Source organism: Chamaea fasciata, unplaced genomic scaffold (genome assembly GCF_029207755.1).
Source record: "Chamaea fasciata isolate MVZ Bird 193981 ecotype frontalis unplaced genomic scaffold, bChaFas1.0.hap1 SCAF_4, whole genome shotgun sequence".
Classification (NCBI taxonomy): domain Eukaryota; kingdom Metazoa; phylum Chordata; class Aves; order Passeriformes; family Sylviidae; genus Chamaea; species Chamaea fasciata.
The window spans coordinates 71,205,678-71,232,665 of NW_027094089.1; the positions used below are offsets into that span (position 1 = coordinate 71,205,678).

The 26,988-nt window shown below is 37.2% G+C and overlaps 1 protein-coding gene across 3 annotated transcripts in view; it reads left to right on the top strand.

Moving 5' to 3' along the window:
* Positions 1-26,988, top strand: part of SLC12A2 (solute carrier family 12 member 2) — a 54,334-nt gene that overhangs the window by 16,644 nt on the left and 10,702 nt on the right. For all 3 annotated transcript variants that reach the window (XM_066181930.1, XM_066181929.1, XM_066181931.1), the window contains exons 3-19: positions 926-1,001; positions 1,576-1,671; positions 3,267-3,406; positions 4,190-4,300; positions 7,275-7,383; positions 7,800-7,927; positions 8,015-8,099; positions 12,181-12,341; positions 16,984-17,091; positions 17,695-17,818; positions 19,004-19,105; positions 20,331-20,486; positions 21,236-21,335; positions 22,157-22,268; positions 24,258-24,398; positions 24,601-24,707; positions 26,486-26,565. In XM_066181930.1, the coding sequence (XP_066038027.1) occupies positions 926-1,001; positions 1,576-1,671; positions 3,267-3,406; positions 4,190-4,300; positions 7,275-7,383; positions 7,800-7,927; positions 8,015-8,099; positions 12,181-12,341; positions 16,984-17,091; positions 17,695-17,818; positions 19,004-19,105; positions 20,331-20,486; positions 21,236-21,335; positions 22,157-22,268; positions 24,258-24,398; positions 24,601-24,707; positions 26,486-26,565 (1,936 nt within the window). The remainder of the gene's footprint in view (positions 1-925; positions 1,002-1,575; positions 1,672-3,266; positions 3,407-4,189; positions 4,301-7,274; positions 7,384-7,799; positions 7,928-8,014; positions 8,100-12,180; positions 12,342-16,983; positions 17,092-17,694; positions 17,819-19,003; positions 19,106-20,330; positions 20,487-21,235; positions 21,336-22,156; positions 22,269-24,257; positions 24,399-24,600; positions 24,708-26,485; positions 26,566-26,988) is intronic.

The window sequence follows — 26,988 nt, forward strand, 5'->3', positions numbered from 1 at the left end:
GATTATATGTATGAGAGGTGTCATAAATGCTGTAATTCTAGGAAGGGTTGCCCCTGTTTCAACTGAATTTTAAGACAATAAACGCTTCAGGGCTTTAAGTTCTTAAGGGACTATGGTTTCTTAGCACAGGTTTTAAGAGTGATGATTTCCAAGAAGGAAAAAGATACTGTAGTAGAAAAATACATACTGTACTTCTGTGGTTTGGAGAGGTCCTTACCTCCTTAATTGTAGGATTGATATCTTGCTCTTTGAGTAAAACAGAGACCCAAGATCTGTTTTTAGTCTCTTGTCTAAATTCTGTACAATGCAAACTCTATTTTTATTGAGATCTAAGAGTTGTAAATACAAAGATTTAAAAAAAATGCACACGTCCATGCTGTTATTGTGCAGCTGTGTTCTAAGATACAAAAGTTATAGAAATGGAGAGTTGCAGCAGAGTTTTTGTTATTTTAAAAAGAATAAGTTATTTAGTAGGGTATTGCTTTTAGTGTATTTTTTTTTTGAGAGAGAGAGATTTGTGGGAGGTACAAACTGGGGTTGTAGACCTCACAGTCATCATAGACTTCTGCCTTACTTTTAAGTCGTGTAGTGTGAATTTTGGATACTAAAGGCTAGGGTCTAAATTACTGTTATTATTAGGGTCTAAATTACTATTGTTTGCTTAAGACATACTGCAAGTGTCAGATACTGAAATTCTCTTAACTCTATGTTCAAGGTAGTAACTTTTTAATCATATTTAACTCCCTTTTTAAAATCAAACTTAAACATGTATAATAACATCATATTCTTGTGAAATAACGTGAAAAGTGGTGAGGAAATACAGCAGCAGGATAATTTCAAGAACATTAAAAGCTGAAATGAAGAATTAGTAAAAACAGCTGCAGATGCAAGAACTAATCTATGTTAAATTTCTGTTTTATCCTAGGTACGATGCATGTTAAATATTTGGGGTGTGATGCTCTTCATCAGACTCTCATGGATTGTAGGACAAGCTGGGATAGGTATGGGTACTAATGGCTGTAATTTTATTTCAGTGACTTTGAAATGTGATCCACAAGAGGTGTTGATCCTGAGCTTTTACTTCAAACAGGAACAGGAAATTACCTTAATATTGCCAATTTTATGGTAATTTATCCTTATCAAAAACTTCAACCAGTTACACTTTTTCATTTAGGTAGAAGGCAGGTATTTTAAAATTGTCATTTGTAAGTCTTGAGTGAAATAGAGAGATAAACTTTTGATCTCTGGGTATTAAAACCTGCATATAGACTGTGTAGTATATAAGCAGTGCTTTTCAAAGACTTAACTTAGTGTTGGACTGATCTGCAAAGGATTAACTTAGTGTTGGACTGATCTGTGTCTCCTTGAATTTCTAGAATACAGCTCTTACCTTACTGATTTAAGAAAATCTTTGCCTTGTTTTATTTGTATCCTGAGAGGGGAAAGAGGAAGCCTTTTACTTGAAAGTAAATTTGTGTTGTATTTGTAAGACTGAGTATTTAAATGAAATTAAGTTGAAGGTTTGTACTCTTCAGTACTGCTGGGCTTAGTGGTTTTCACCTCTTTTCCCAAAAGGTCTGTCTGTCTTGGTTATTGGAATGGCCACCGTTGTGACAACTATTACAGGACTGTCTACTTCAGCAATAGCCACAAATGGGTTTGTAAGAGGAGGTAATGCTATTTTCATGAAGTTTTTAAAGCTTTCCTCACTTGGGGTGCACACTTTAATGTTGCTGAAGAGCAAAGCCTTATTTGTGTTCTGTATGATTAAACAGTCACGTAATTAACAAAAAGTCATTAGGTAGCCTACTAATTAGATTTGAACTAGTACCTTGCTTTTCTGCTGTAAAAGAAGCTTCATTGGTATAAATTTTTGTAATGCAAACATTTTTAAGGATAGGTATCCAGGAATGAGTAGGGTCTTAATATTCTCCTGAGCTGCACTGCTTGATTAAGAGTATGCTTATATGTGTTCATGTCCTGAAATAAACCTTCACGTAAGTACCTCTTTCTCTTAGCTCCAGTTTTCCCAAGGGTGATGGTTTTCATTCTCTTCCATGGTTTATATGGTGTTGTCAGCTATTTTTGGAAATGGTTGATGCCTCTGACATGATCAAACTGCTTCATGACATTACAAGATTGCTACTAGAAAAAAAAATATGGTGGATTTGAAGTAGGAACTTATAAAACTATCTTCCTTAAGATAAAGAATGGAGAGAAAAGCCTCACTATTACAGAGTAGAGACCTAATGGGAAAGGTCAGCTCTGAGTGTTAGCATTATGTCAAACTTAGTTTCTAAATGCCCTTTCTGTTTTCTAATTCCATTATGTTTATCAGGTTTTCCCATTTGTATAGGAGCTTTTTTTTTTTAAGTCATTCATGAAAAATAGTACTTCATTAGAAAATTTGAAGTGCTGAATTGGAAGAACTGTAGAATTTCACAGGAGCAACTGTTCCTATGAAAATGTTACATTACAGTAAGTTTGTTTTTTTTTAATGTTACATATACAATACAGAGTATGGCCAGGCTGGATACATGTATAGGATTTGCATAAGAAGTCAAATGCAATAAAATTAAGCTTTTTCTGTTGCAGATTTTTAACATGCACTCAGTTACTTCAGACTGGAGCTGGAGGATTTTTTTGCTTCTAGAAGCCTTAGCCCTCAGTTCAAGGAATATGCCTTTGCTGCATTTTCTAAACTTTACTCTCCTGTAATACTACAGATACTCAGATTTTCATTTGTCATGTGGGATTTGAAATGTTGTTTTTGTCCAGCTCAAAAGTAAAAAGAACAGGCTCTTGAGGGTCCCATTGGAGGGCAGAAAATTCTTTTAACAACAGTGCTTTTAGAAACAGGTCTTGAAGTTTTGGAACTTCAGTGGGTTCATTGCAATCTTTGCCAGTTTCTTGATCTTGACTGCACAAGTGCTTTGAGCAGTAAAAGTTCGAAGCAAAAAGCCCAGTTACACTGCAGCATGTTTTACAGTTAACCACAGAACCGCTTGCATACCTGAATTATATGATGTGGTGCCTGAGTCATGGTTATTTCCAACTGGTCTCTTTTCCTAAGAACTTGAAATATATTCCTGAAGCTTCAGCACTTCTATTCCTAAAATACTGAGTTAAGGGTTATTTTCTAGTGTATCAGGGAATAAAGAGTGAGTGGATTCTGGCTCATGTAGATGTTAAATTGCTAATGACTGTCGGTTTTAGGCTTTATCATGTAGAGGACTTTTTTGTCATTTGTATTATTTTTCTTTCAGGGGGAGCATATTACTTAATTTCCAGAAGTCTGGGGCCAGAGTTTGGTGGTGCCATAGGTCTGATTTTTGCATTTGCCAATGCTGTGGCCGTGGCAATGTATGTTGTTGGTTTTGCAGAGACGGTTGTTGAGCTACTAAAGGTATGTGTATGACAGTGCTTATATTGATTATACTTTATATATAAGTTCTATACTTCATATAGAACATTGGAGTTTATAAATTATATGCTTTATATGTAAAGTTAAAAAATTATACTTGATTTTTGATTCGTCTAATCATAAAACTGTGGTTTGAAGAGACATTTCAGGGTTATCTAGTCCATCCCCCATCTAGGTGGAATCACAGAATGGTTTGGGTTGAAAGGGGCCCTAAAAACCACCCAGTGCCCCCCTGCCATGGGCAAGGACACCTTCCACTGTCCAGGCTGCTCCAAGCCCCAGTGTCCAACCTGGCCTTGGATGCTGCCAGGGCTCCAGGGGCAGCCACAGCTTCTCTGGGCAACCTGTGCCAGGGCCTCCTGACTGTCACTGTAAAATGTTTCTTTCTTATATCTAGTTTAAATCTGCCATCTTTTAGTTTAAAACCATTATTCCTTCTTCTGTCTCCACAAGCCCTATCCAAAAGTCTGTTCCCATCTTTCTTATAAGCCCCCTTTAAATATTAAGTGAGCACTGTAAGGTCTCCCTGGAGCTCTCTTTTCTCCAGGCTGAACAGCCCTTAGAGTTTCCATATGGAAGATTCATTGTTTTAGAAACAAGGCAAAACTCAAATTACTTGTATTCCTAGAGGGAATTTGCACTCAGTAAATTTGTGGTGTGGTTAACTGCTAATAAATTATAGTGAAGGAAATGCTGTTCTTTAGTAGGGAAGGTATTTCCTTAATGAGGTACATGACTGTGTGTATTTTTTGTTTGTTTTGTTAGGAAAATGGAACGTTGATGATTGATGAAATGAATGATATCAGAATCATAGGGGCTATCACTGTGGTCATACTGCTGGGCATTTCCATTGCAGGAATGGAGTGGGAAGCAAAAGTAAGGAACTCCCATCTTTTTTTTTTTTATTCTCTGCTTCATAATTTTGATCCTGTTTGTGTAGCTTAGCTATCCGATTTATTTTTAGTATTTTCAGTGTATCCAGTATTGCAGGATGTTATGTTAGAAGTCAGCTGACTTTTATGCAGTGGCTCTTGGTCTGACACTAGCATGTGCAGCTCTGAACAGCATTTCAGATCTTAAACCACTTTGCTGGAAGCTTAAACATCTACACAAACCTAAACTCCAGCATGATCCACTCTTAATGACATTTTCAAGTAGATTAATGGTATTTCTCTCTTCTGGGAAATTACAGCACAGGAGAAGGAAGAACTTCAGCATGGGAATTTTCCCTTACTATGGACTTTTGGCAAATTCTGAGGATGAAAAACACAGGGGTGGTTCCAAAGCCAGTCTAGAACTGTGTAGTTTGTGCTAGCTCAAATGCAGTACCCTTGCCTTTTCTTCCATTCTCTTCTGGTTTGGTTTTCACCTGGAAACAGCCAAACAATGGGATGCATTCACTAGACCCAGCACAGAGAAGGGTTTTGAGCATTGGTGGTGATGAATGTGTAGGAGGAACACCTCCTTCCCTCGTCTTGGTGGCTGCACAGTCTTAGGTCAACTCTGACTGAAGAGATCTTGGAGTACCTAAACAGAGAAGCTGCCTTATCAGTTTTTTGCTTGGCATTATGAAGCAGTGTAGCTTGCTCTGTTTTCTGCACCTTGTTGGTTTTTTCTGAATATCTGCCCATAACGTCCTCAAAAAAAATGGAGAAGAGGCTCTCACTTGGGGCTTCCTTCCCAACTTATATTTATATCACAATAGCTCCTATTTTCTGCACTGAGAGGCAGCTGAAGAAACCTTTCATGAACTATTGTAAGTTTCTTACACTCCTGCATCAAGAAGATGATGGTATTTATAATTAAAATGAGAGAGGGTTTTTTATCATTGTTGCTTCCAAGAAATAGGGATCCTAGAAGAAGTGAGTGAAGATTGAGTGCACTGCTTTGATCTAATGGGGGGAAGAGAAACTTAGAGAAATTGACTTTGGCATGAACTTCTAAAGTGACCTTCTGTAAAAACTGTTTACCTTTCTCAAGTAGCCTTTCACTGTCTGTAATTTGTGGTGCTGTCTTTATATGCTCACCTGCAAACAATTCCTTCCTTATTCTGAACTGTTTTGAAAGAATTAATTGTTATTAATCCTCTGGCCGCTGCCACTTGAAGTCATGAGAAGTGTCTTGGTTTTGCTGTGTAGCATGGGCAGTTACTTAACAGTTGCTTTCATGAAAATACCCGTTTAATGTTTCTACATCAAACCTGAATTGTGACATTACTGCAGTGTCATCCTTATTTTAAGGGTATCTTTTGAAAGTCTTGTCCTCAGTGTAAAAGTCAAGACTTGGTTTCTCTGTCATGGAAGGAGGTAAGTCAGAGCAATGATAGACAGCAGAACCTGTCAAGCAAGCGTTTCATGTGGGCTAACATACAACTTAGCATAACAAAACACTAATGTCTCCATCCTGAGCTGTGGTGTTCTTCTATGCGTTAGCCGTATCTTAGAAAATGCCTTGGAAAATGGAGCAGGGGAATCTATAATAATGCCTTAGAAATAGATCTAAAAGTGAGGAGAGACTGGGATTGTTTCTGGGAAAGTTTGCTTTAAGAAATAGGTCTTCCGAGTTTGTGGTGTTTACTGCACAGCTCCTTGTGTTGAAGTCTTAGAAGCCCATTCTTTCAGACTTTGGAATTTAAATAAGATTTTCAGCAAACATCCCTAGCTTCAGGGAGAAGTCTAGGTTAGTTACTGGAAAAATCCACTTGCGGCAATTGCTCTGTGATAACTTCATGTTTATGTTTCTGTCTTACTGAGGACTTCTGTAAACACCCAGCTGTATCCTTATACCTGTCACCTCTTCTTGAGGCTTTGCAAAGATTTAAATACAGGGCACCAACTGTATACAACACAAATTTATATACAACACAAATTTTTCTTCAGGTGGACTTTTAATCTACTCCAGGGCATTTTGCTCTGTTATTACTGTTCCACCCTGTTTTCTTGAGAGGCTGTGTGAACTGAAAACTTTGTTTTGTAGGCATCAGCAATGCCACGGTGATATTGCATATTAACTCCTGATCCTAGGCCTAAAAATGGTCTGTGAATAGCTTCCCCCAAGCTACTGGCATTCCTTTCTAAGGAATCAAATAACCAAAAAGATAACAGCAGTGTGATTGCTGATTTAAATGGAAGACCTGAACCATTCCTACAATGCCTAGATTTATCTTTGTTCACACTTTTGAAGTGTTGGACCAAGTACTTCTTGTTCAACTTGTAGGGCTTATAATAGCTCTGCGGAAAAGTGACTAAAAATCTAGCATGTAATAAATGAAGTCTCAAAACTAGGAATTAACAAGTAATTGTTTTGGTTTGCAGTTTAATTTCTTAAGTAAGGGTTGAGAACATGAAAATGTAGCAAAATAACCTAGTTCCTTGCATAAAATAGGAGACAAAAGCTGTTTGATTCTGGATGTAATAAAGTTTTTAGAAAATATCACATACTAAAGTATAAGACAAAATAGGACCATGGCTAATAATGCAATAGTCGCGTTTGTATTGAATTTGGCTATTTTCATGCAAATTTCTTGAACGTCCTCAAATGCACTCCTTCTGGAAAGCTTCTAAGTAGAGAAATTAGGCCTTTTAAGCATTTTGTCTTTAGAAGTATAATTTTGAAGTGTTTGGTAATAATAAACCTTTTTGATTAGGCATAAAACTTGGAAATTATTCCTGTTTCTTAATTAAAAATCCTTGTGCAAGTTCTCTCCAGCTTTCCTCATTTTTTTGCAGAGAACATGCTGAGAAGGTGAAACTGAATTTGGAATCAAATAAACATTTACATTTTATAGCAGAGCATTTGATACTGTGAGGAGAACAAGTTCTCCTTTCTGACAGCAGTCATTGTGTTTCAGGCACAGATAGTCCTGCTGGTGATCCTCATACTTGCTATTGGAGACTTTGTGATAGGAACATTTATCCCTCTGGACAGCAAGAAGCCCAAAGGTTTCTTTGGTTATAACGGTACGTTGGGACAGTTTACAGTATGGTAAACAATACCTTTTTTTCCAAAATAAGCTGATACAATTAAATTAAACATCTAATATATCTTATAGTCCTACTTAACTATGGAGACTATTTTTCCTGATTTCTTCAAACTTCTGCAGTTGTGTCAAAAGTTGAATATTCCTTACTGTTGAATATATATTAAATTTTTAAAAGCTGGATTTTACTGTAAGTATTTTTACTATCTTTAAATCTGCCTAAGTTTAGTGTGTTGACTTTTACTTTGAGTTGAAGTAATGAATTAGGGCTTAAATGTTCTGTTCTTTAAGAAGGTCCTGTGACTGTCAGCTTTTTTATTGGTTTGATAGTGGCTGGAATGGGTTAATACTTCAGCTTCCATGTGAGTGCTGACAGACTTAAATCTCCTCCTGCAGCCGAAATATTCATGGAGAATTTTGGACCAGATTTCCGACAAGAGGAAACTTTCTTTTCTGTCTTTGCTATTTTCTTCCCTGCTGCAACTGGCATACTTGCTGGTGCAAATATCTCAGGGGACCTTGCGGTAAGTAGTGAATTAAAAGCATTTTTCACAACCACTTGAGTGTGCATTGATCTCTGTCATCACTGTCCACTGACATTTTTCTTTCAGGATCCTCAGTCAGCCATACCTAAAGGAACGCTGTTGGCCATCTTAATCACTACATTGGTTTACGTAGGAATTGCAGTATCTGTAGGTAAATAGAGAATGTTTTTAACTTTATCCTTTCAAGTTCTTTCTGAGGCTGTATTTTGATATGGTTTTATGTAATTTGTTATGTAAAGTCGTGTAATTGGCTTTCCTGCATAGGAAGGTAATAGCCAAAGGTTTCTGGTTTTTACTCTTGGGAGATTCAGTTTTCAGCTGGTTTTATAATTTTGTGAAGTGACTTGATCCTTTTCTAAGAAAAGTGCTTCAGACTATAGATTGCAAAAGACTTCTATCAGTGTTTCCCCATTTGCTGCAGTTATTTATGTTAAAGGATTTACAATTTACCAGTAGGATAATCTCTGGATTAGAAAAGCATGTTTTCAGGAACTACCCACTGAAAAAACACCTGTATTGTTTTGAGGATTATGGTAATCAGCCACTTACCTGCAGTGAACTGTGGGATGATCAGGCAGCACTGTGGTGAGGATGCTTGAGCAGTAATTCCCTAGTTGAGAAAGGAGACAAAGGCTTCCAGTTCTTGTCAGCCTGCTTTTGGAAGTGTCATGTTCTTGTGCAAAGAGGAGACGTAACCACAGACTGATCTGAGTCTTCTCGTCTCAGTCTTTTTCACCCCACAGTTGTTTGGAATCCTCTCTAGAAGTTGCCTGGGGGTTGATACCAGCTTTGCTGTAGATTACCAGTGGTTAACTACATTTTTCCCCACACATAAAATAATTCTAATAACCTTTAGATTACAGAATTGTAATTGAATCATGCACATTTCTTGCCTGTGATTGGAAATGTTTTTTACTAATTTCACATAAACAAGTTTCTGACAGCAATAGTAGTTTTTCTTATGTGAAAGACCTTGTTTTATAATAGCTGTGGTGCCTTTTGAATGAAATTCTCATTTATAAGAGTGCTATTGATCTTACCACTAATGATACTTCCTTTCCAAAGATACCAATCTTGCTATTTTGCTTCTGTTGGCTAACGTGGGAGTGTAGCTCTGCCAAATAGTTGCTCTGTAGTGATTGTGTTTTATGCAGCATAATGAGCTACACTCATTTCCTAATTAGATTGACTGCGTAGACCTCTTGCTACCAAATTTGAATCCTTTGGAACCTCAAACCACACAAGACTGAAATTATTCATACTCACTTATTAATGGAATATTTCGATCAGCTTCCAAACATGAAAAGTGCAATGTAAAATTGACAAAAGAAGCATTTTGCAAAACCAACTGGACGTGAAATTGTTTGATTCATCAGAAATGTTCTGCTAGTTAGAAAAAGGCAGTAGGACTCAGAGATTATGAATGGAATTTAACTCCTTTTGAGGCACTGGATTAGAAATTCTTGACAAATACAAATAGTTTTTATTCCTTTCCCGGAGGAGTGGTAAGGAAAGTCATTGAAGATTTGAAGGGGCTAGTAAACGTTGCAGAGTAGTCATAGCTGAAGAGGAAGATATTCCAAACTTAACTCGCTGTTTGTGTGCCCTGTAGTTAGTAAGAGGGCTAAATTGAGTAGAAAAGGCTGAAAAAAGGAAAATTACTGATCCTGCTGCTAGAGCTAGGTAGCTATTTCAAGAAGATATCTGTGAGATGTAAGTATGCAGTTTGATAATTTAGTGAAGGGTGAATGCAGACATGCAGGTGGCATGAGGCAGACTTCACAGGCAATTTTGCATCAAAACTCTTGGAAGATACATTTCAAAGAACTGCATCTATTGCTTTAAAAATAAGGGAAGCTCTAACCAAAAAAAGAAAAAAAAGCCGAAGTTCTGAGAAGCATTAAGACCTGCTTCCTGAACTTTTGAAAGTAAAACTAATTAACAAGTGCCAAACTGTAGGTGTTTACAGCACTAGTAAAATTAAACGCTCTGAACGGCAGTCTGAAGGACTGTAGTACCTCTGGAATTCATATATCAAGGGGATAACTTGATAGAGATGGTTGTAAACTTTTTCATGCTTAAAACATAGCAAAGCTCAATTTGACTTTGGCAGGAACATGCTTATAAATGCCTGTGAAAAGGTGAAATCTTTTTTTCACAGGAGAGAAGACCTAGAGACTTCTGGGAAAATGCTGTCAGAATCATATGAATAAATGAAACTTTTCTGAATGAGTGTTAGAGAAAGTAATATTTATTATTTTTACTTTTATCTAAGTGTCTTCTGCTGAGAACAGAGCCTGCCTGGCTGGCTTCTGTTCTACATTCTTTCACAGTAAAGCCCACATTAAGTTTGTTCCTACTGCCATGTCTTTTTTTGCTATGTTTTGATTCCATGTTTGAAAGTCCTGCCAAACCAGCTGTGTTTGGCCTTTGACAAAATGAGGAGGAGGATGGCTGAGGTAGTGCACTGTAGATATTTAATAAGTTTTTCAGTATTACAGGCCTGCCACTGCAATCTGTCACCAACAAAATGTTATTTACAAATAGTTCAGCTGAGAAGTGTGTTGTCAAATCCAGTATTTACTGCTTGAGTGTCTGGGGCAAATACTTGTGTGTGAAGAAGGAGAAACATTTTCCTTTTCCAGAGCTTTTAATCCCATTTAAACAAGAAAACAGTAAAAAACCCTCGGCTCCTTCACATACTCACAAAGAAAAGCGTAAGACAGGTGTTTAGTTTAGGAAACTTTCATTGTAATTTAACCAGGTCGGCATAATAAGTAGCTAAAAAAGAAATGAGGAGTGGAAAGATTAATTAATGTCCACCTACTGGGACCAGGTGTTGCAGTGGGCTGTCAGTCAAGTTGTGATGACTCACAACAATTAAAATATGGTATAGCTAATTAGGAATTAATTTTCCCCATGGAAGTGAGACAACATACATAGATGCCTAGGAATATAACTGTACAAACTTAAACTTGCAGCAGATCTCTGCCTTTACTTTGCACGTAATTAATTTAGGTCCTTAGCTGTCATGGGGTTCTGTTGCAAGGCGATTCTTCATGTTAAGGTTCCTGAGAGATTAAAGTAAGGGAGTTTTATTGACTCTGTAGACTTTTCCCCACTCCTTGTTTAACTCCAGTCCATGGAAGTATTTCCTGGTGTTCAAACAGTTTGATTACCTCTATTATTAGACCACAGAACATTAAATAATACTTAGTCTGATGTACTTTTAGTCATATATGAGACAAAGCCCCCTTGAAATAGAAAACTTCATGGGTTTTTGGTACTCTTTAGTTTTTCTTAATACTTCCAGGCTGAAATGCTGTTTCTCCAGCATTTTCTTGACCAGCAGAATTAAAAGTAGTCTTAGATGAGCTGAAGGCAGTAGTTAAGGTGATGATTATAAAAAAATCTGGGAGAAATGGTACTCTCTGTCTGCTTTTCACGAAGAAACCAACTGAAAAATACCATGGTCACATAGGAGATGGCTTATTTAAACATTGGGAAATGGCTTGCAATTGGCTTTCATGAAACTTACCTTTCTTTTAGTGGCTGAGTCATAGTGACTAGAAAAAAAAAACAACTGCAACAGAGTGTATACCTGTCTGGAAACATCTATACATACAAAACAAATCTGCACTCCTCTAGGAAAAATGATCAACAGAGAAAGTATGAAGTCGTAAAACCATAAAATGGCTTGCGTTGGAAGGGACCTTGAAGACCATCCAGTTCCATCCCTGCCATGGGCTGGGACACCTTCCACTATCCCAAGTGGCTCCAAGCCCTGTCCAGCCTGGCCTTGGACACTTCCAGAGATCCAGGGACAGCCACAGCTTCTCTGGGCAACCTTTGCTAGTCCAGTCAAATCAAACTTCAGTTTGGGAGCTATTTGGAAACTCATGCTTCAGAGAAATAGTATTTTAAGCTAAAATTGCAGTCTTAAGCTTTTGCAAGTCTACTGACGTGGTTTTCCTCTGTGCCAAAACGTTCTATTTCTTCCTGCAATCAGATATATTAAAAAAAACCTAAAGATTGTTTCAGCCAAGGCAGCAGTTGTTTTGTATTTGTTCTTCACAGTGAAGATAGGCTTAGTACTGTTTTGTGTTAAAAAACTAAATGCTGTATTTTAATGTTGCTCTGTGAGATTATGCTTACATAAAAAGGAGTTAACACATATCCTTAAATTCAGGTTCAGTTTTTAAGGCTCTTTTTTATTGTTGTGTCCGTTGTAGGTTCCTGTGTAGTTCGAGATGCCACAGGAAACATAAATGACACCATTGTCACCGAGCTGACAAATTGCACTGCTGCAGCCTGCAGACTAAACTATGACTTCTCATCCTGTCAGTCTCAGGCAGGGGTGGGGTGTCACTATGGTCTGATGAACAATTTCCAGGTATAAAACTTCCTCCTTGATCCTGTCTATTGGGTTTTGTGTTTAGTTTTTTAGTTAGTTTGGTGTGTTTGTTTTTTGGTGGGTGTTTCCTGGGTGATTTTTTTGTGGGTTTCTGTTGGTTTTGTGTTAATTTTTATTGTTGGGGAGCTGTGCAGGTTTTGTTGGGTCTTTTTTGTTTTGGTGGGTTTTTTATTTGGCTTGGGTTTGTTTTTGGATTTTTCTGGTGGTTTTTTGTTTGTTTGGGTTTCTTTGGGTTTTTTGTTGTTATTTTGGTAGATTTTGTTTGTTTTTTCCTTGGATTTGTTGGCTTGGGGTGTTTTTTGGTTGCTTATTCGGAAAAGTCATAGGCCAAATATGCTCATCTCCATAAATACAAGTTTTATCTGGGATAGTTGGGTAGTTCACTCTAGCTGGTATGCAAAAGAACGTATACATATTGGAAACTCTTAGGTGTTTATTCACAGATGGTGTAAATATACTCTTTTTCTGAGTAAATTGCTGAGATATAGGTGGTGGAGCTGCAGCTTTCTTTGGGTACCTGAATGTCATCATTCACTGGTGGGTGTAGATGTACTCATTTCTAAGTAGTGGTGCTGAGTAATCATAGGTAGCCTCTGTCAGTGACCTGCTTGCTATGTTTTCAAGTTTTTTAGAAAATAACAATGATTTTTTTAAAGATTGTTTTATACATTTATCATAGCATCCTCTTTAATGGTAATAAGGTGATGAATTTTCTTTAAAAATGATGTTACAGTATTTTAAAATCCTCTACAAGTTAAGGGGTAATTCATAGTCTTTCACCACAGCCAGCTGGATTGTTCATGAACTACTGGTAAGGGTTTGAAAGAATCCAGGGAAAATAAACTTACTGCAAACTGATTCCAGCTTAGTTTGTGGTAGTCCCATCTTCGCCCAAAGTTTTTCTAACTGGTGTACAAAAAGTTGGCAAGAGATTGAACTGAAATCCGCTGATGAAATTGTTATAGTAGAAGAATATGAGTATCTTGTGTGGCGTTAACTTTGTTCTTGTTCAGAGAAAGTCAGAATTGCTCTTGTGGGATTGACAAATTTGCAAAATCTGATGACTTCTATTGCTTGTTTTAAGCTCAAAAGAACCAACATATTGTCAGGTGTACAACTGTGAATAGCCTGTAACTGGTTTCCTCTGATTGTGTCTTTAAGTCATGACTTTTGTAAGGTTCTTAACAAAAATGTTACTTGTACTTACAGAAAAGAGAGTTGGAAAAAAGAGTTGGTGTCAATTAGGAAGAGTCACTTTTAAGGCCAGAGGCAGCACAAGAGAATGTGGTGCCCCTCACACCCCCCTACTTTGTTGTAGTTTTGAAAACCTCTGTGAAATTTCATTTTTCTAATACCCAGTGGCACTCTCCCTTGCTGTTTTTTCTTTCACCCTCTCAGCTTTTACTGTGCATCTCTGAGAAGAGTCTAATTCTGTCTTCTCAGGTGTCAGAAGGAAGAGGTCTGTATGAGAGACTGTTTATCTAAGGAGAAACTGTAACTGAACTGCTCTCAACGTTGTATCTCTGATTGTTAGGTGTAAGGAGAGGTACTTTTGTCATATGCAGAGCATGGTGTATGTGGGAAGGGGGTGTCCCAAGCTTGTGCACTTCTCAAGCTCAAACTTACATCCCTTTTTTGTGTGGTAAATAACTGAGAGCAAATATTGCACAAACTTCAATTAATCCCTAAGGTGAAGGAAGATTGTTGTATTTATCTTCCAGCTTGTAAGCAGGCAGATTCTGGGGCAGAAAGTGCCAGTTGGTGTTCACAGTGTAATGATTTCATCACTTAGAACGCTTTGTGCTGCACTCAGTTCTTTCGGCAAAGAAATGATCTGAAGTTCTGCTGGGGCAGCTCAGGGTTTGGGTGTGTTCAAGCAGTAGATGGATGACTTGTATTATGATTTACTTGTGGAAACCTTAGATGAGAAACTCTAAATGAGGACAGTAGGTGAGACAGGCTTAGTCAGACCTGCCTGGGAAGACCATCTGTAGTTTCTCTTACAGTCAGTGAATTGCAGGTTCTCACAGACTTCTGATATTTTTGTTCAGTGTCAGTGGTTATTCTGTGCCTAGGCTGTCACCTGGTAGAAGAGTATTTTCAAAAATTTTTTTCTGGGCTCTGTAGCCTCAGCCTAGAGCTTCCCAGCAAAAAGTTAGAACTTTGGGTAATTAAAATGCAGTTGGTTTTTTTTCCAGCTTTGGATGAAAGTTGAAAGCAGCATGAAACTCAGTTGTTTGCTCCAAAGTGCTGGACCTAGGAACTAAATAGTCAAAATACAGTATTTTATGATCCCAAATGTTTGAAATTTGGGAAACTGTCTCAACTGTAAATGTCAGTCAAACATAATGAGGCCCTTATCAGCAGGAACTGTATGACTATGTCATCACATCAGTGGTTACAGGGCCACTCTGCCCTTTTTTGCCTGATTTTGCGGGGATAAAAATTTCAGTGCTATGGGTAGCTGCCTTTGTGGGCTCTTTGGTTTGTGGTCAAGAGGTCTGAAATTGTGTTGGGAATGGAAGGAGGGGAGTTTAACACCATGGCACACTGATTCTGCTGGATCTGGTTTTACCTGTGCTCTCCTAGCTTAGAAAAGCTTCCTGAAGTCTCTTAACCTAAGGCATAACTTGCTAGCTTTTAAAATGCCAAATTTTGATTGCATAGGCAATTAATTGTATAGGCAGTTAGTTGCTGGGATATCTTTCAAATTTATGGAACAGTGTAATAGTGAAAAATACAGTGTCAATAATTGGAGGCATTGGACAGAACCTTGACAGAGAATGTAAAATATGAGTTGATTGCCAGAAGCAAATAGCAAGTTGAGGCAAGTATAGTAAAGTGAAGGCATCAAAGTAAAAATGTTTTACATATGGGAAGAAAAGTGATCGACACTTTTACACAGATTCTGTCTATAATGAGGGAAGATTGATGAAGCCATCCTTGCAGGGAAAAAAATTTGCATACTGCTTCTATAAAAACTATTCTGCACTTGTGTATTATGTTGCTATAGCCGAAGTTTGTTTCTACAATAATAGTAAAGCATTTACATCTCTAAGTTTTATTCTGTTACATAATGTAGGGTTACTAGAAACTGTCATTTAAAACTAACTTTTTCTGTTTGCTTTTGAAATTAAATTTAAACCGAGGCATAAGAGAGATAGCGTAATAGATAGGTTGTTAGTTTTACTCCTCTATGATTATAGGCCTGGCATACTTTTTTGTTATATACTTGCAAATAGGCTTCAGGAAATCCTCTCCTTCATTTGTCATACTATTCTGACAGAAACCTGACTCTCATTTTTTGCAGCCTCCGTTTCTTAAATTTCTTTTTCCGAGCAAGGCATGCTTTGAACTGACCAGTGAAACCTGATGTAGTGCACAAATTCAGCTGACTGAGAGGCCCAGCAGTCTTTGTCAGTCTTGTCTGGAGAAATCCACTAAACTTTACTATGAATTTAGCCCTAGTGGACAAAACTTCATCAGTCATCTATACATTGTGTCTGAGAACATCTGACCTAGTAAGATTTATTTAGATAGCAAGATTTTACAATTTCAGTTTACAGTAGCTTTGAGGGGGAGACTTCTGCATGTTTTTTCTTGCCTCCCTTCAGTTGCTCTACTGACAATTGAAATGAGGGTGAAAAAGACAAGCAGTGCTAATGATGTAGAACCACATTGTGCTTGAAAAAGCACCCTGCCGGGTTTGGTCTGTTGACTAAAATTCTTCAGCACTGGCTGTCTTAAAGCAAGTTTAGATTTTTCTTTGTAAAGAGAAGTATTCTGTTAAACCATTAATGTTTTTTAATTACACAGTTGTGTATCCTAATTCACATGGCAGATGCAAAGCTGGATGCAACTATGGTACAGAAATAATCAGTAAAATAATAGAGTCGTAGAATGGTTTAGGTTGAAAGGAACCTAAGATGATCATCTTCCAATCCACATGCCATGAACAGGGATGGCACTCACGTTTTATAAGCTCCCTCTTTTTTTAAGACTCTTTGAGTTACTGGATGTTACCAGCTCATTACTCATCCAAAAAGGATCCTTTACCAAGGATTGCATATTTGACTTCTGTCACTGAGATTAGAGATGTGCTGGGATTTGATCTTGGGGAGATAGGAAACAAGTTTGTTTTGACCTTGTGGTTTTGATTGGGGGCAAAAAGCCTGACTTTAAAATGATGGAGATTCTGAGAAAAGACTGTGAACTTTCCCAAGATGTTTCCCAGTTTCACTTGTTTTATCACTTGAGCTTTCTGAGACCATGTTACTCAGCAGTAGGTTAGTTGGAATATATAACACACTCCGAAGTATTTTTTGTCCATTACTTCCTTCTAATCTTCTTATGAGCCCATGAAGACTTTTGCCCTTGGTAATTTGGGCTTCAGATTATAGATACATTGTGTGAAAAGACACTATCTCTTGTCCTGAAACCAGGATGCATTTATATTCCCTCATGTGTCTCTAGTTCAGTCATTTATGTGAATGCATGATATTTAAACAGCTTTTAAGTGAAGAGTGCATAGTGGGTTTTTTTCTGTTTGTGTAGGTAATGATGCCATCTCTTTGTGTAGTGTAGTTTTTCACGTATTTAAAAAAATTATTTTGTTTTTCAGGTTATGAGCATGGTATCAGGATTTGCACCACTGATTTCTGCAGGTATTTTCTCTGCCACCCTGTCATCTGCATTAGCATCTCTTGTGAGTGCCCCAAAGATCTTCCAGGTAAGTAAGGGAAGAAAACAGTAATATTCTGAAGAATAATTAATTTTGAGTCATGGTTTTTGGAAGGGGACTGACATACTGCCATCATGATCCATATCAGATGGCATCAGTAGATTGTTCTAATATTTATCTGTTGTTTAGAATAGGACAACAGTTTGCTACTGTTTCTTGGGGTTCCTGAGTGTATTTTGCTCTACCTTCTTGTTAACTATTGTATCTCCTTCTGGTTCTTTATTTGGGTTTTAAAAAGTTCAGTGGGGAGTCAGTACTATTGGTGTAGAGAACTAGTGTGTTTATTGGAGAAATTTTCTGCTTCCTGAGAAAATACAGTCTGTAAAAAAAAGACTTTTTGTGATTGAAAGACAGTAGACAAGGAAAATGGACAGTTACTCACAGAGGAGCAAAGTTGCTTCTTGCAGGTGGACATATCAGGATAGAATAGTGGAAATGCGAAATGTCAAGATACCAAGACAGTTGAGAATACAATTAGTCCATGATGGTTATAAACTATCAGGAAGTGTTCAGAAAGATAGTATGCAATGGAAGATGGCATGAGCAAAATGCATGTTGACTCTTGATTATTTTTTTTTTTTTTTTCCTTAGGCTTTGTGCAAGGACAACATTTATCCAGGATTTCAGATGTTTGCTAAAGGCTATGGGAAGAACAATGAACCACTGAGAGGATATATTCTAACATTTTTAATTGCTCTTGGATTCATACTTATTGGTTAGTTTGAAATTTTAGTAAATCTTAATCCCTTTTGTCCTTTAGAAAGAATTCTAATACATGTTGTGAAGTTGATGACAGGGTCCTAGAGATGTAACGCACAGCTTAATTCTAAACCAGCATTCTAAATCTGGTTTTTTTGTGGCTTACTTTCCCCTATCTTCTAGATACAACTCTGCCAAGAACTGCAGTAAATTTTAACTGTATTTCTCTTTTTAACCATAGATACATGTCTTTAGGTACTGTAAATACATCCTTTGCTTGAGACAGTGTTAACATCTTGTAAATATGAAAGTTTATTTCAGATTTTTAATAATGACAGCTTCAGTAAAATACAAACTTGTATGAGCAGTGTTATTTAAAATGTGCTTTTCTGTTAAGTTGCAAATGGTAGAACTGAGTGCTGACATTGGTGTTGCTAAAGATCATCTTGGTATAATTAATTACGTCTGTTCTCTGTAGGTGACAAACTAATTGTGCTGCATCCATCTATGAGTCCTGTGCCAGTGCTTTAAACTTCTTTTCCAATTTGCTCTGTCCTCCTTCCTCCACATCTGCTTGAGGCAGAGATACATCCATGGGGTCCCTACTGACCCATGCTGACTGGAAGCTTGATTGCAACTAGAAACTTGCGGACTAAGATGTCCCATTCTGCATTTTGATCACTCTTTTTTTTTTTTTAATGGTGGTGAAACTGCACAAACAGATGTTTTGTACCATGCTGCCTCAAGGAAAGGAGAGAGGATATAGTTTTCCCTCTCACTTAAGGGGATGTAAGCATCACTTTTGTGATGGTGTTGGTCTATAATACTAGAATCTTCTGGCATTCTTCAGAACCTAGTGTATTAGTGCACGATTTTATCCAAGCCCTGCTGGGAAAGAAATTTTCTCAAGTAGTGATCTTGATAAAGTATGCAGTGCTTCCAGAGTGCTTCTAGAACATTTGGTAGTGCTTATATTTTTAAACTGAAAGCTATACTTCCTAACTGTTAAAAGATAACTTAGTAAATAGGAGATCATTGACGTAAAGCTCTGTCAGCAAAAAGAGTAAACTGCATTTCCCAAAAAGGATAAACTTACTTTCTTATCAGAAAATAAGATTCTTTGTAGCAGAATTTTTACTCTGTAATCTGCAGAGCCAGTGGATAATACCTTTGATAACAACTTCTTTTTTTCATTTTACAGCCGAACTGAATGTCATTGCTCCAATTATTTCTAATTTTTTCTTGGCCTCATATGCCTTGATCAACTTCTCTGTATTCCATGCTTCTCTTGCAAAATCTCCAGGTAGGAAATACATTTTAGCGGTGGGAGTTTAGTCTTGCAATTCCTTTATGCATAAATACAGTTTTAAAGGTTTTAAGATAAATTAAGGTTTAGTTTAATTATTAAATTCATATTTGATTCTCATGGCATTAAAAGCATAATATGTTGTATTCATGGGTCTTCTGAAATTTTGAGAACTGGGTGATACAGTTGGGCTTGGGGGCTACTAATTTTGTTGTCTTTGCTAAGGGAACACAAGATAATTCAGAGTTTATTCAGAAACCTGGGAAGAAAGTTTCCTTGATAATTCAGTAGCTGGTGCTGGCAATCCACCCTTTTGCTGTCTTCAGTTTCTCTTAATTTGTTTTATCTTCCAGTCCAGAAGAAACACATATTGCTGGTGTTACTGCTACATTTTTATAGTCTTTAGTTTGGAAGGTTGGTTAAACTACAGGAATAAGCCAAAACCTGGTACCTGCAGAACAGGTGTACATTATACCCTGTCCACATGCAGTTGTACTGGAATAACTCCTTAAAAGCTTCTGAAGTTACTGAACTGGTAGATTTATTTTTTTTCTTCTCAGAGCATAGGTATAATAGTTTGCACAACAGTTCTAACTTTAGTAACTGTATTTAATACACTTGTTAATCTTGGATGTGTTTATGGAGGTGTGCATGTGTGTACTTGATTCTGGATAAACTTGTGGCAAAAAATGTAAGACACTGGCAGTCCAGTACTTTGATGTACCCAAGTTCTGTTTAGATATACCTGTCCTTTTCCTTTTCATGTAGTGGGAATTTCTGTGTAAACAGTTAAAATGAACAACTAAAAATACCAGTATGTAAGAAACTGAGGTATGAGATGATGATTTATGCTTTACTATCTTTGAAACGAAAAATCAAATGTCATGCAAAGTTATTGCCAAAAGTTCCTGGAGCCTGATTCAGTAGACATACACAAACATCCTTGAACTTCTCTTCTGAGCTGTGCTTTTGAGGGGCAAAATTAGGAGCATTTACTTATCTGTGTGAGAAGGATGCTAATTCATTTGAAAGGTGTTGGAAAATGGAAAGCACAAATGTACCAGTCTGCATTGTACATGTCACTGAAATTCAGACATTCACACGTAATGGATGCAGAATACCAGAGAAGGAATAGAAGTGCAGTGCCTTGCTTCTCTTGTAGTGTTGTCTAAACTAGTTTTCTCTCTTTTTTTCCTACCCTCCAAAATTTTATTTTGACTAGGCTGGCGCCCTGCTTTCAAATACTACAATATGTGGATTTCTCTTGTTGGAGCTATTCTGTGCTGCATTGTAATGTTTGTCATTAATTGGTGGGCAGCACTTCTAACCTATGTCATAGTCCTTGGGCTTTACATCTATGTCACTTACAAAAAACCAGGTATGTATCGGGGCTTCTTTTGGTTGTGGAGGGGGGAAGGAAGGGAAGAGATGATGGCCTTGGCAGGGAAAAAATCCAAGCAACTACTTTCTGTTTGGACCACTAGATCAAATTTCTGTTTCAGGCTTTTTAGTTTTAATTAAATGGAATTTTGCCTGCATAGTCACTGCTGTTCCCCCTCCTCCCAAATTATGAAGATGCCAGTTAGGCATAAATGTCTGAGTAAGAATTGGAGGAAAAGGTGCATATGAAAAACGGTAAATTCATTCGTGCTATCAAGAGATGTGTATGGGAGCAACAAGATGGTGATGGTCTTCATATTCCTCATAAAAATAATAATCTGGGATCTGCTTAATCTAGCAGTTTTCCACTGAAAGTATCTGACTTTGTTTAGGCAGTCTTTTGAGATTCAGTTTTTTCTTTGCTGTGGTATAAAATAATTCAGCACAGTATTTTTTCTTTAAGTGTTATTCTTTCAGCTCTGAAGTTGTTGTGGTCTTTGGAATGTGGAGATAAAAATGTCAGTTACTCCCTTCCTTAATGTTTTTGCTAAAACTTCTACAGAAATGTTATCTTTAAATATAATTGTCTGTTAAACTGTAGGTTTTGTTGACTAGTATTGTATAAAATGTAGCAAGGTGTAGCTTAAAATTGTGGGTGTAGTCAGTATACAGCATTCATTTTGTGATCATGTGGTTTTACTACGGACAACTGTAAATAACGCATTTGAACCTCAAATCTTACAATAGATGTGAACTGGGGATCCTCAACTCAAGCCTTGACATACCTGAATGCACTGCAGCATTCCATTCGGCTCTCAGGAGTGGAAGATCACGTGAAAAACTTCAGGTAGCACTTAAACACAGGAAATTCTGTGTTCGCTAAGTTGCTGTCACAAGGTTTGCTGTCAAGATTTCCATTAAGTTCCTGTTCATTTCCTATGATTCATCCAAGTAAATGGAATTACAGATTGACTGGGATTCTTAGTACAGGTGCTATCCTCCAAGGTCATGAAAAACTTAGCAGCAACAGTTTTGAACAAAACATCCATGAAAGTGAAATGGAGCAGCTAAAGAGATAGAAAGAGATTACTTTAGGGGATTTGTATGATATAACGTGTTAAGTATGATGACTATGAAAAATAATCACCTGTAATGAGTTCTGAAGTTTGGACAGTTGCTCTTCTAAAAGTGAGTTAAAGGTTTGACTTACTTGCACTAGGTTGGCTCTGCCTTCTGAAGGAAAGTAATATTAAAATGAGCATATAATTCCAGTATTTCTGCTGGACACAGAAGAATCTAAGCTACACAATGCAAGAGATGTGACTTACCAGTGGGGAAGAAAAACTTAATCCCTCTGACCTAGTCTTGTCTGAAATCTGTTCTTGAACTTTTTAAATGTGTAGATTTTCAGATTTACTGGGATTACTGAATTTTTACGCAATTAGTCATAGATCTGCTGACAGTTGGGTAACAATCTTTTCTTAATTTAACATCGTGTTATAGAAGTGGATGAGGTTATTACATTTGTAGTGTAAATATGTTGTAAATTTGCACTGAGGAATGTGTTGCTATGGCTAATATTTGGAAGAAACATTTCTGTTAATAAAAAAGCCCCAGAACTCCAGATAAATTCCAATTCCAATCTTCTTTTTTCCCTCCTAATTCTAGACCTCAGTGCTTAATTATGACAGGTGCTCCAAATGCACGTCCAGCTTTGCTACACCTTGTCCATGCTTTCACCAAGAATGTGGGCTTGATGATCTGTGGCCATGTACATATGGTAAGTTTATTCTGTCTTTACTTTATAAAGTTACCTTGGTGGTGTTTTTCTTCTCTCTGCTTTGGGGTTTGGTTTGGTTTTTTTAACCTGTTTGACTTTGTTTCTGGCTCATGTTTAAGTTTTGGTTCGTTTATTTGTTTGGGTTTTCTTTTTTTTTTATGAAAGCACCCTTACACATTAAATGAATGCAAAGAGATTTACTGGTAAGTTTTGCTAATGTATGGGTCATCACTATTCCAGTTATGTGTACTACAGGGGATAATTAGTAAAAAATCAGTGCCTTTGATAATTTGATGCTTAAATGCTGAAGGAACTTTTACTTCTAATTGAAGTAAACATTGGGAGATTGATTGCCTTGAGAAGTTCTTAAAAAGCCTGGGAGAAAAGAAACCTTCTTGAGCAGAGAAGTCAGTATCAGTTTAGCCAATAGCTAAAAATTGCTTTCAGCCTTCCAAGTAACTTTTTATTCCTTCAGTTATCAAAATAATTTAATTGTCAGGTGTTTCCTCTTCCCTTTCTGACCAGCTCCTGATACTTCACTAAGTATCCCTGCGTGTTTTTGTCAGAATATCAAGTGAGGATGTTTTTGCAGAGGGTGTTGTGTGGGGGTGGTTCTGCGAGGACATAATTTTAACAGTTCTTACTAGTTAGTGTCTTCTGTGGTAAACCTGAAGAGTGGTTTTGTGATGGTGGGAAAGAAGCAATTTTCGAGTAACTTTTCTTCAGAATCTACTTGTCATGAGTTTTGTTGATTGATATGTAGGATGGCTGTCATACCTGTACCAAACCTTGCATTTAGCTACAGAGAGGCTGTGGCATCTCTGATAAACTTTGGTAAATGCGTTTTACCATATTGGAATTGTATAGTTTTCCTTCATGTCTTAAGGCCAAACTTCTGTCACATCACTAAGAACATTTAACCAGTGTGTGACTAAGAGATGTAATCCAGGACTGACACATGTCACCTACCCAGACTTCTGCAAGGCCTTCTGCAAAGTCCCACATGACATTGACATCTCCAAATTGAAGAGACCTGGGTTGGAAGGGTGTAGGATTCAGTGGATGGATGTAGCCGGAGAGTTGTGGTCAGTGGTTCCATGTCCAGCTGGAGGCTGGTGATGAGAGGTCTCCCTCAGAGCTGTGTCCTGGCACTGGGGCTCTTCAATACCTTCATAAGTGACACAGACAGGGAGAGCAGGGCCACAGATTTGCAGTTGACACCAAGCTGAGGGTGCTGGTGACACACCTGAAAGACTTTGAATGAAAACATGGATTACTCTTAAATGTGTTTAAATTTATTACACTTACGAAGTATGACTTGCTTCTGATCTAGTGAACAGATTAGAGCAAATCAGGTTAATGCAGTCCACATACGGATACTCCGGGAAAGGTGGCACTACCTTATTCTTCAGTAGCTTTGACCATTTGGTCGAGTCTGTGTCCTTCTGCAAAAACTGGGCTACTGTGTGTTCTCGATTGTACCTTGTCCTGTGTTCTGCATTTTGATGTCTAGGAGGAGCACAAAAACTTCATCCCAAAAGAAATAACATAAAGGAAGTATTTAAAGAGGAGGTGACTTTGACTGCAGGATGCAAATACTCCATGAAGTGTAATATTAAGTCATCCTGTATCTGTGTATATTTCTTTACAAAGTCCTTTTCTTTTAAAACCATGTTAATGCTTTGGAGGACAAGCTTTTGCCACCCCCTGGGGAAGCGGGTTGTGCTCTTGCAGAAACAAAATTGGTAAAGTTTGAGCAACCCTCTCCCTAAAAATGGAAAAAAGAAAAATCTGTTTTTGCTGCTGACAATGCCTGTTATTTTGTGGTTTGGACTGTTTTTGATAATGTGCAAGCATGTTTTGAGGTTCTCTGAGTGTTAATATGTTTCTAGCAGTGACATTAAAACATTGGGAGGGGCTTTTTTACTCCCATTACTTATATTCCTAATTCTTGCTCCCTCCCCTCTTATTATTTCCTTTTTTTGAAAGGGTCCTCGGAGGCAAGCCATGAAGGAACTGTCAACTGATTTGGCTAAATATCAGCGATGGCTAATTAAAAACAAGATGAAAGCTTTCTATGCACCAGTGCATGCAGAGGATTTGAGGGATGGAGGACAATACCTAATGCAGGTATTCTTTAAAAAAAAAATTTGAAGTGCTCAAGGTGCACATCAAAATCAGAAAGGGCTTTATACTTTGAAATACATTCCTTTTGCAAAATTATCTTTAAAACTTTGATGAAAAGTACTTTATTATTCTCTTAAGCAGAAAACAGAACCTTTAGTTGTGTCAGTAACATGTTGTTTTATAAAATACTTCTTGTTCTTCTTAGGCTGCTGGTTTGGGTAGAATGAGACCTAACACCCTTGTTGTTGGATTTAAGAAAAACTGGAGACAAAGTGATATGAGAGATGTTGAAACCTATATCAATTTATTCCAGTAAGTAGAAAATAATAAGCCTTAGCTGCTGTATTCCATTTCAATGTGTTTGGTAGTAAGAAAGATCTTAGTTACATGAAGTCTCTTTCAAGTGGACCTAGATTTTCCATTCAACAGTCTTCAATACCTTGGGATTTTTCTGATGTGGAAAGTAATAAGTAAGTCTTTATAGTTTAAGCAGATTAGATATCTCTATAATAACTTTCTGTTTCTAAAAAGAGGTATGGCAGAGGTCTGGGGTTTGAGAGCTACTCCTCTAGCTAAAAGGAGAAATACTTTCAAGATACATTACGCTGACACCCAGGCTAATACAGAAGGGAGAAGAGAAAGGAAATCCTAGAGTAACTTGATAATACTGGAAGGCAGACCAGTTGTGGCTGAAAAATTTAATAGAGTAACTTGTGCTGCTACCCAAACACTTTTGGGAAAAAAAAAGCTTATTTTACTTACACGGAGGTTTTTGTCTTCAGCTGAAGTGCTGGTTAACCCAGCACTTTCTTTTGTGCTTTATATTTCTCATTTTCTGTACTTTTAGAAGAGAGAGAGGATGGGGCCTTAGGCTTTACAGGCAGGCATTAGAAAAGGACAGAAAAAAGTCTTCTCACGCAGGTCTTAAAGAGAATAGCAGGGGCACCAAATACAATGAAAAATAAGGGAACACGTTGGTTAGCTTTTCTTTTTTTCGTATTTTATTTTGGGATGGCTTTTGCAGGAGTATCTGTCAAGGTCAGCAAGTCATGTGGTTCTCCACATCCGTAAAGAAACCTCAGGAGGTAATAACTGCAGGTCAAATATATTTCTGGAAGACTAAAAGTTTCTGAAGCACACAATAGAAACACATCTAATCTCTACAAATCTAACACATTAAATAATGAAATTAAAATGTTCACTAATAGACAGAACAAATCTTAAATCAGCCTCAATTTTTCTTGCACTTATTATAGAATACGTTGATACTTCAAACATTTCTAATCAAGTCCTAATACTTCTGAAGGGAAGTGTTTAGTGAAATCCTGAGAAATTTCTGTCTGTGGAAATTATGTGGGAGGGAGTTCTCTGATTTATGGTTGTTTGTAATGAACAAGTTATTTATCTGTAAAGGATGGTGATTAATGACTAATGCAAACTGTATGATATGGTTAAGTTCAACTTTTTCTTGTCTTATATTTTGAGGGTGGGGTTGTTACTAATTTTACTCCACTTTTACTCAGTTTATTCAGGGTCTTTGCTTTGTTCTATGGTAATGAAGTTCTGCCTCTATTTTTGATTGAAGTGAGTTTCAACTTTATTAGATGCAATGGGACTAGGCACTAGTCCCATTATAGCTAACTTGCAGCTAATTTTATATTAAATTACATCATCTTAGGTGGTTTTAATACCCAAACGTTTTGGAAGGATGCCAGAAATCTTTAGTTCTCAGATCAAGAAGATCTACTCAAATCTCTTTTTTGATGGATGGAGATAAAAAAAAAAATCTGTATTTCTTGGTGTATCTTACTATCTATGCAGAACTTGAGTGACCTATTCAGGTTGATTTTATTTAATCACTGTTTACGTGGTGGAAAGAGGGAGGGGAAGGGACAGGTATCCTTTCTAAATATTTTTCCTAAAATGATGTTCAGTCAATGTTGCAATTGAAACTGACATTCTAAAGCAAATTTATAATTTGGGACTTCCAATGGCAGTGCTTAATCACTGGAATATGTTCAGGGAGCGTGCATTTTTCATTTGTAAAAGAAAAAGCTGTGAAATACTTTATTTTTGTCCTTTTTGTTTAGTGATGCCTTTGATGTTCAGTATGGTGTAGTTGTCATTCGACTCAAGGAGGGCCTGGACATTTCTCACCTTCAGGGCCAAGGTATGACTTACTTTGTTCCATGTGATGAATTTGCTGTTCTAATTACCTTTTAAAACTGCATTCTGAGAATACTAAAGCTTAGTAAAAAATCAACAGAACATCACTATTGTGATGCAGCAAAATTCAGTGAAATTAGTAGGTCTGAACTTTAAGATAGTAACCCATGGTCAGCAGCAGAACTTGGGTTTTCTGTGTTTCACCATTTTGTATTTGCAAATTGTATACAGCTTCTTCCAGGATATCTTCTGCTTTCCTGAAACTGATTAATGATGCTGGGAAGTTGACATCAAACAGTTGGGGCTCAAGCCCAGAAATGGTGAAAAGCACAACAAATACTGCACTGTGCAGAAAGCCATTGAGTTTGGTGTGAGTTGCCAGCCCCTTCACAGACTAATTTAGGGATTCTGAGTAGTCTGCCTCAAA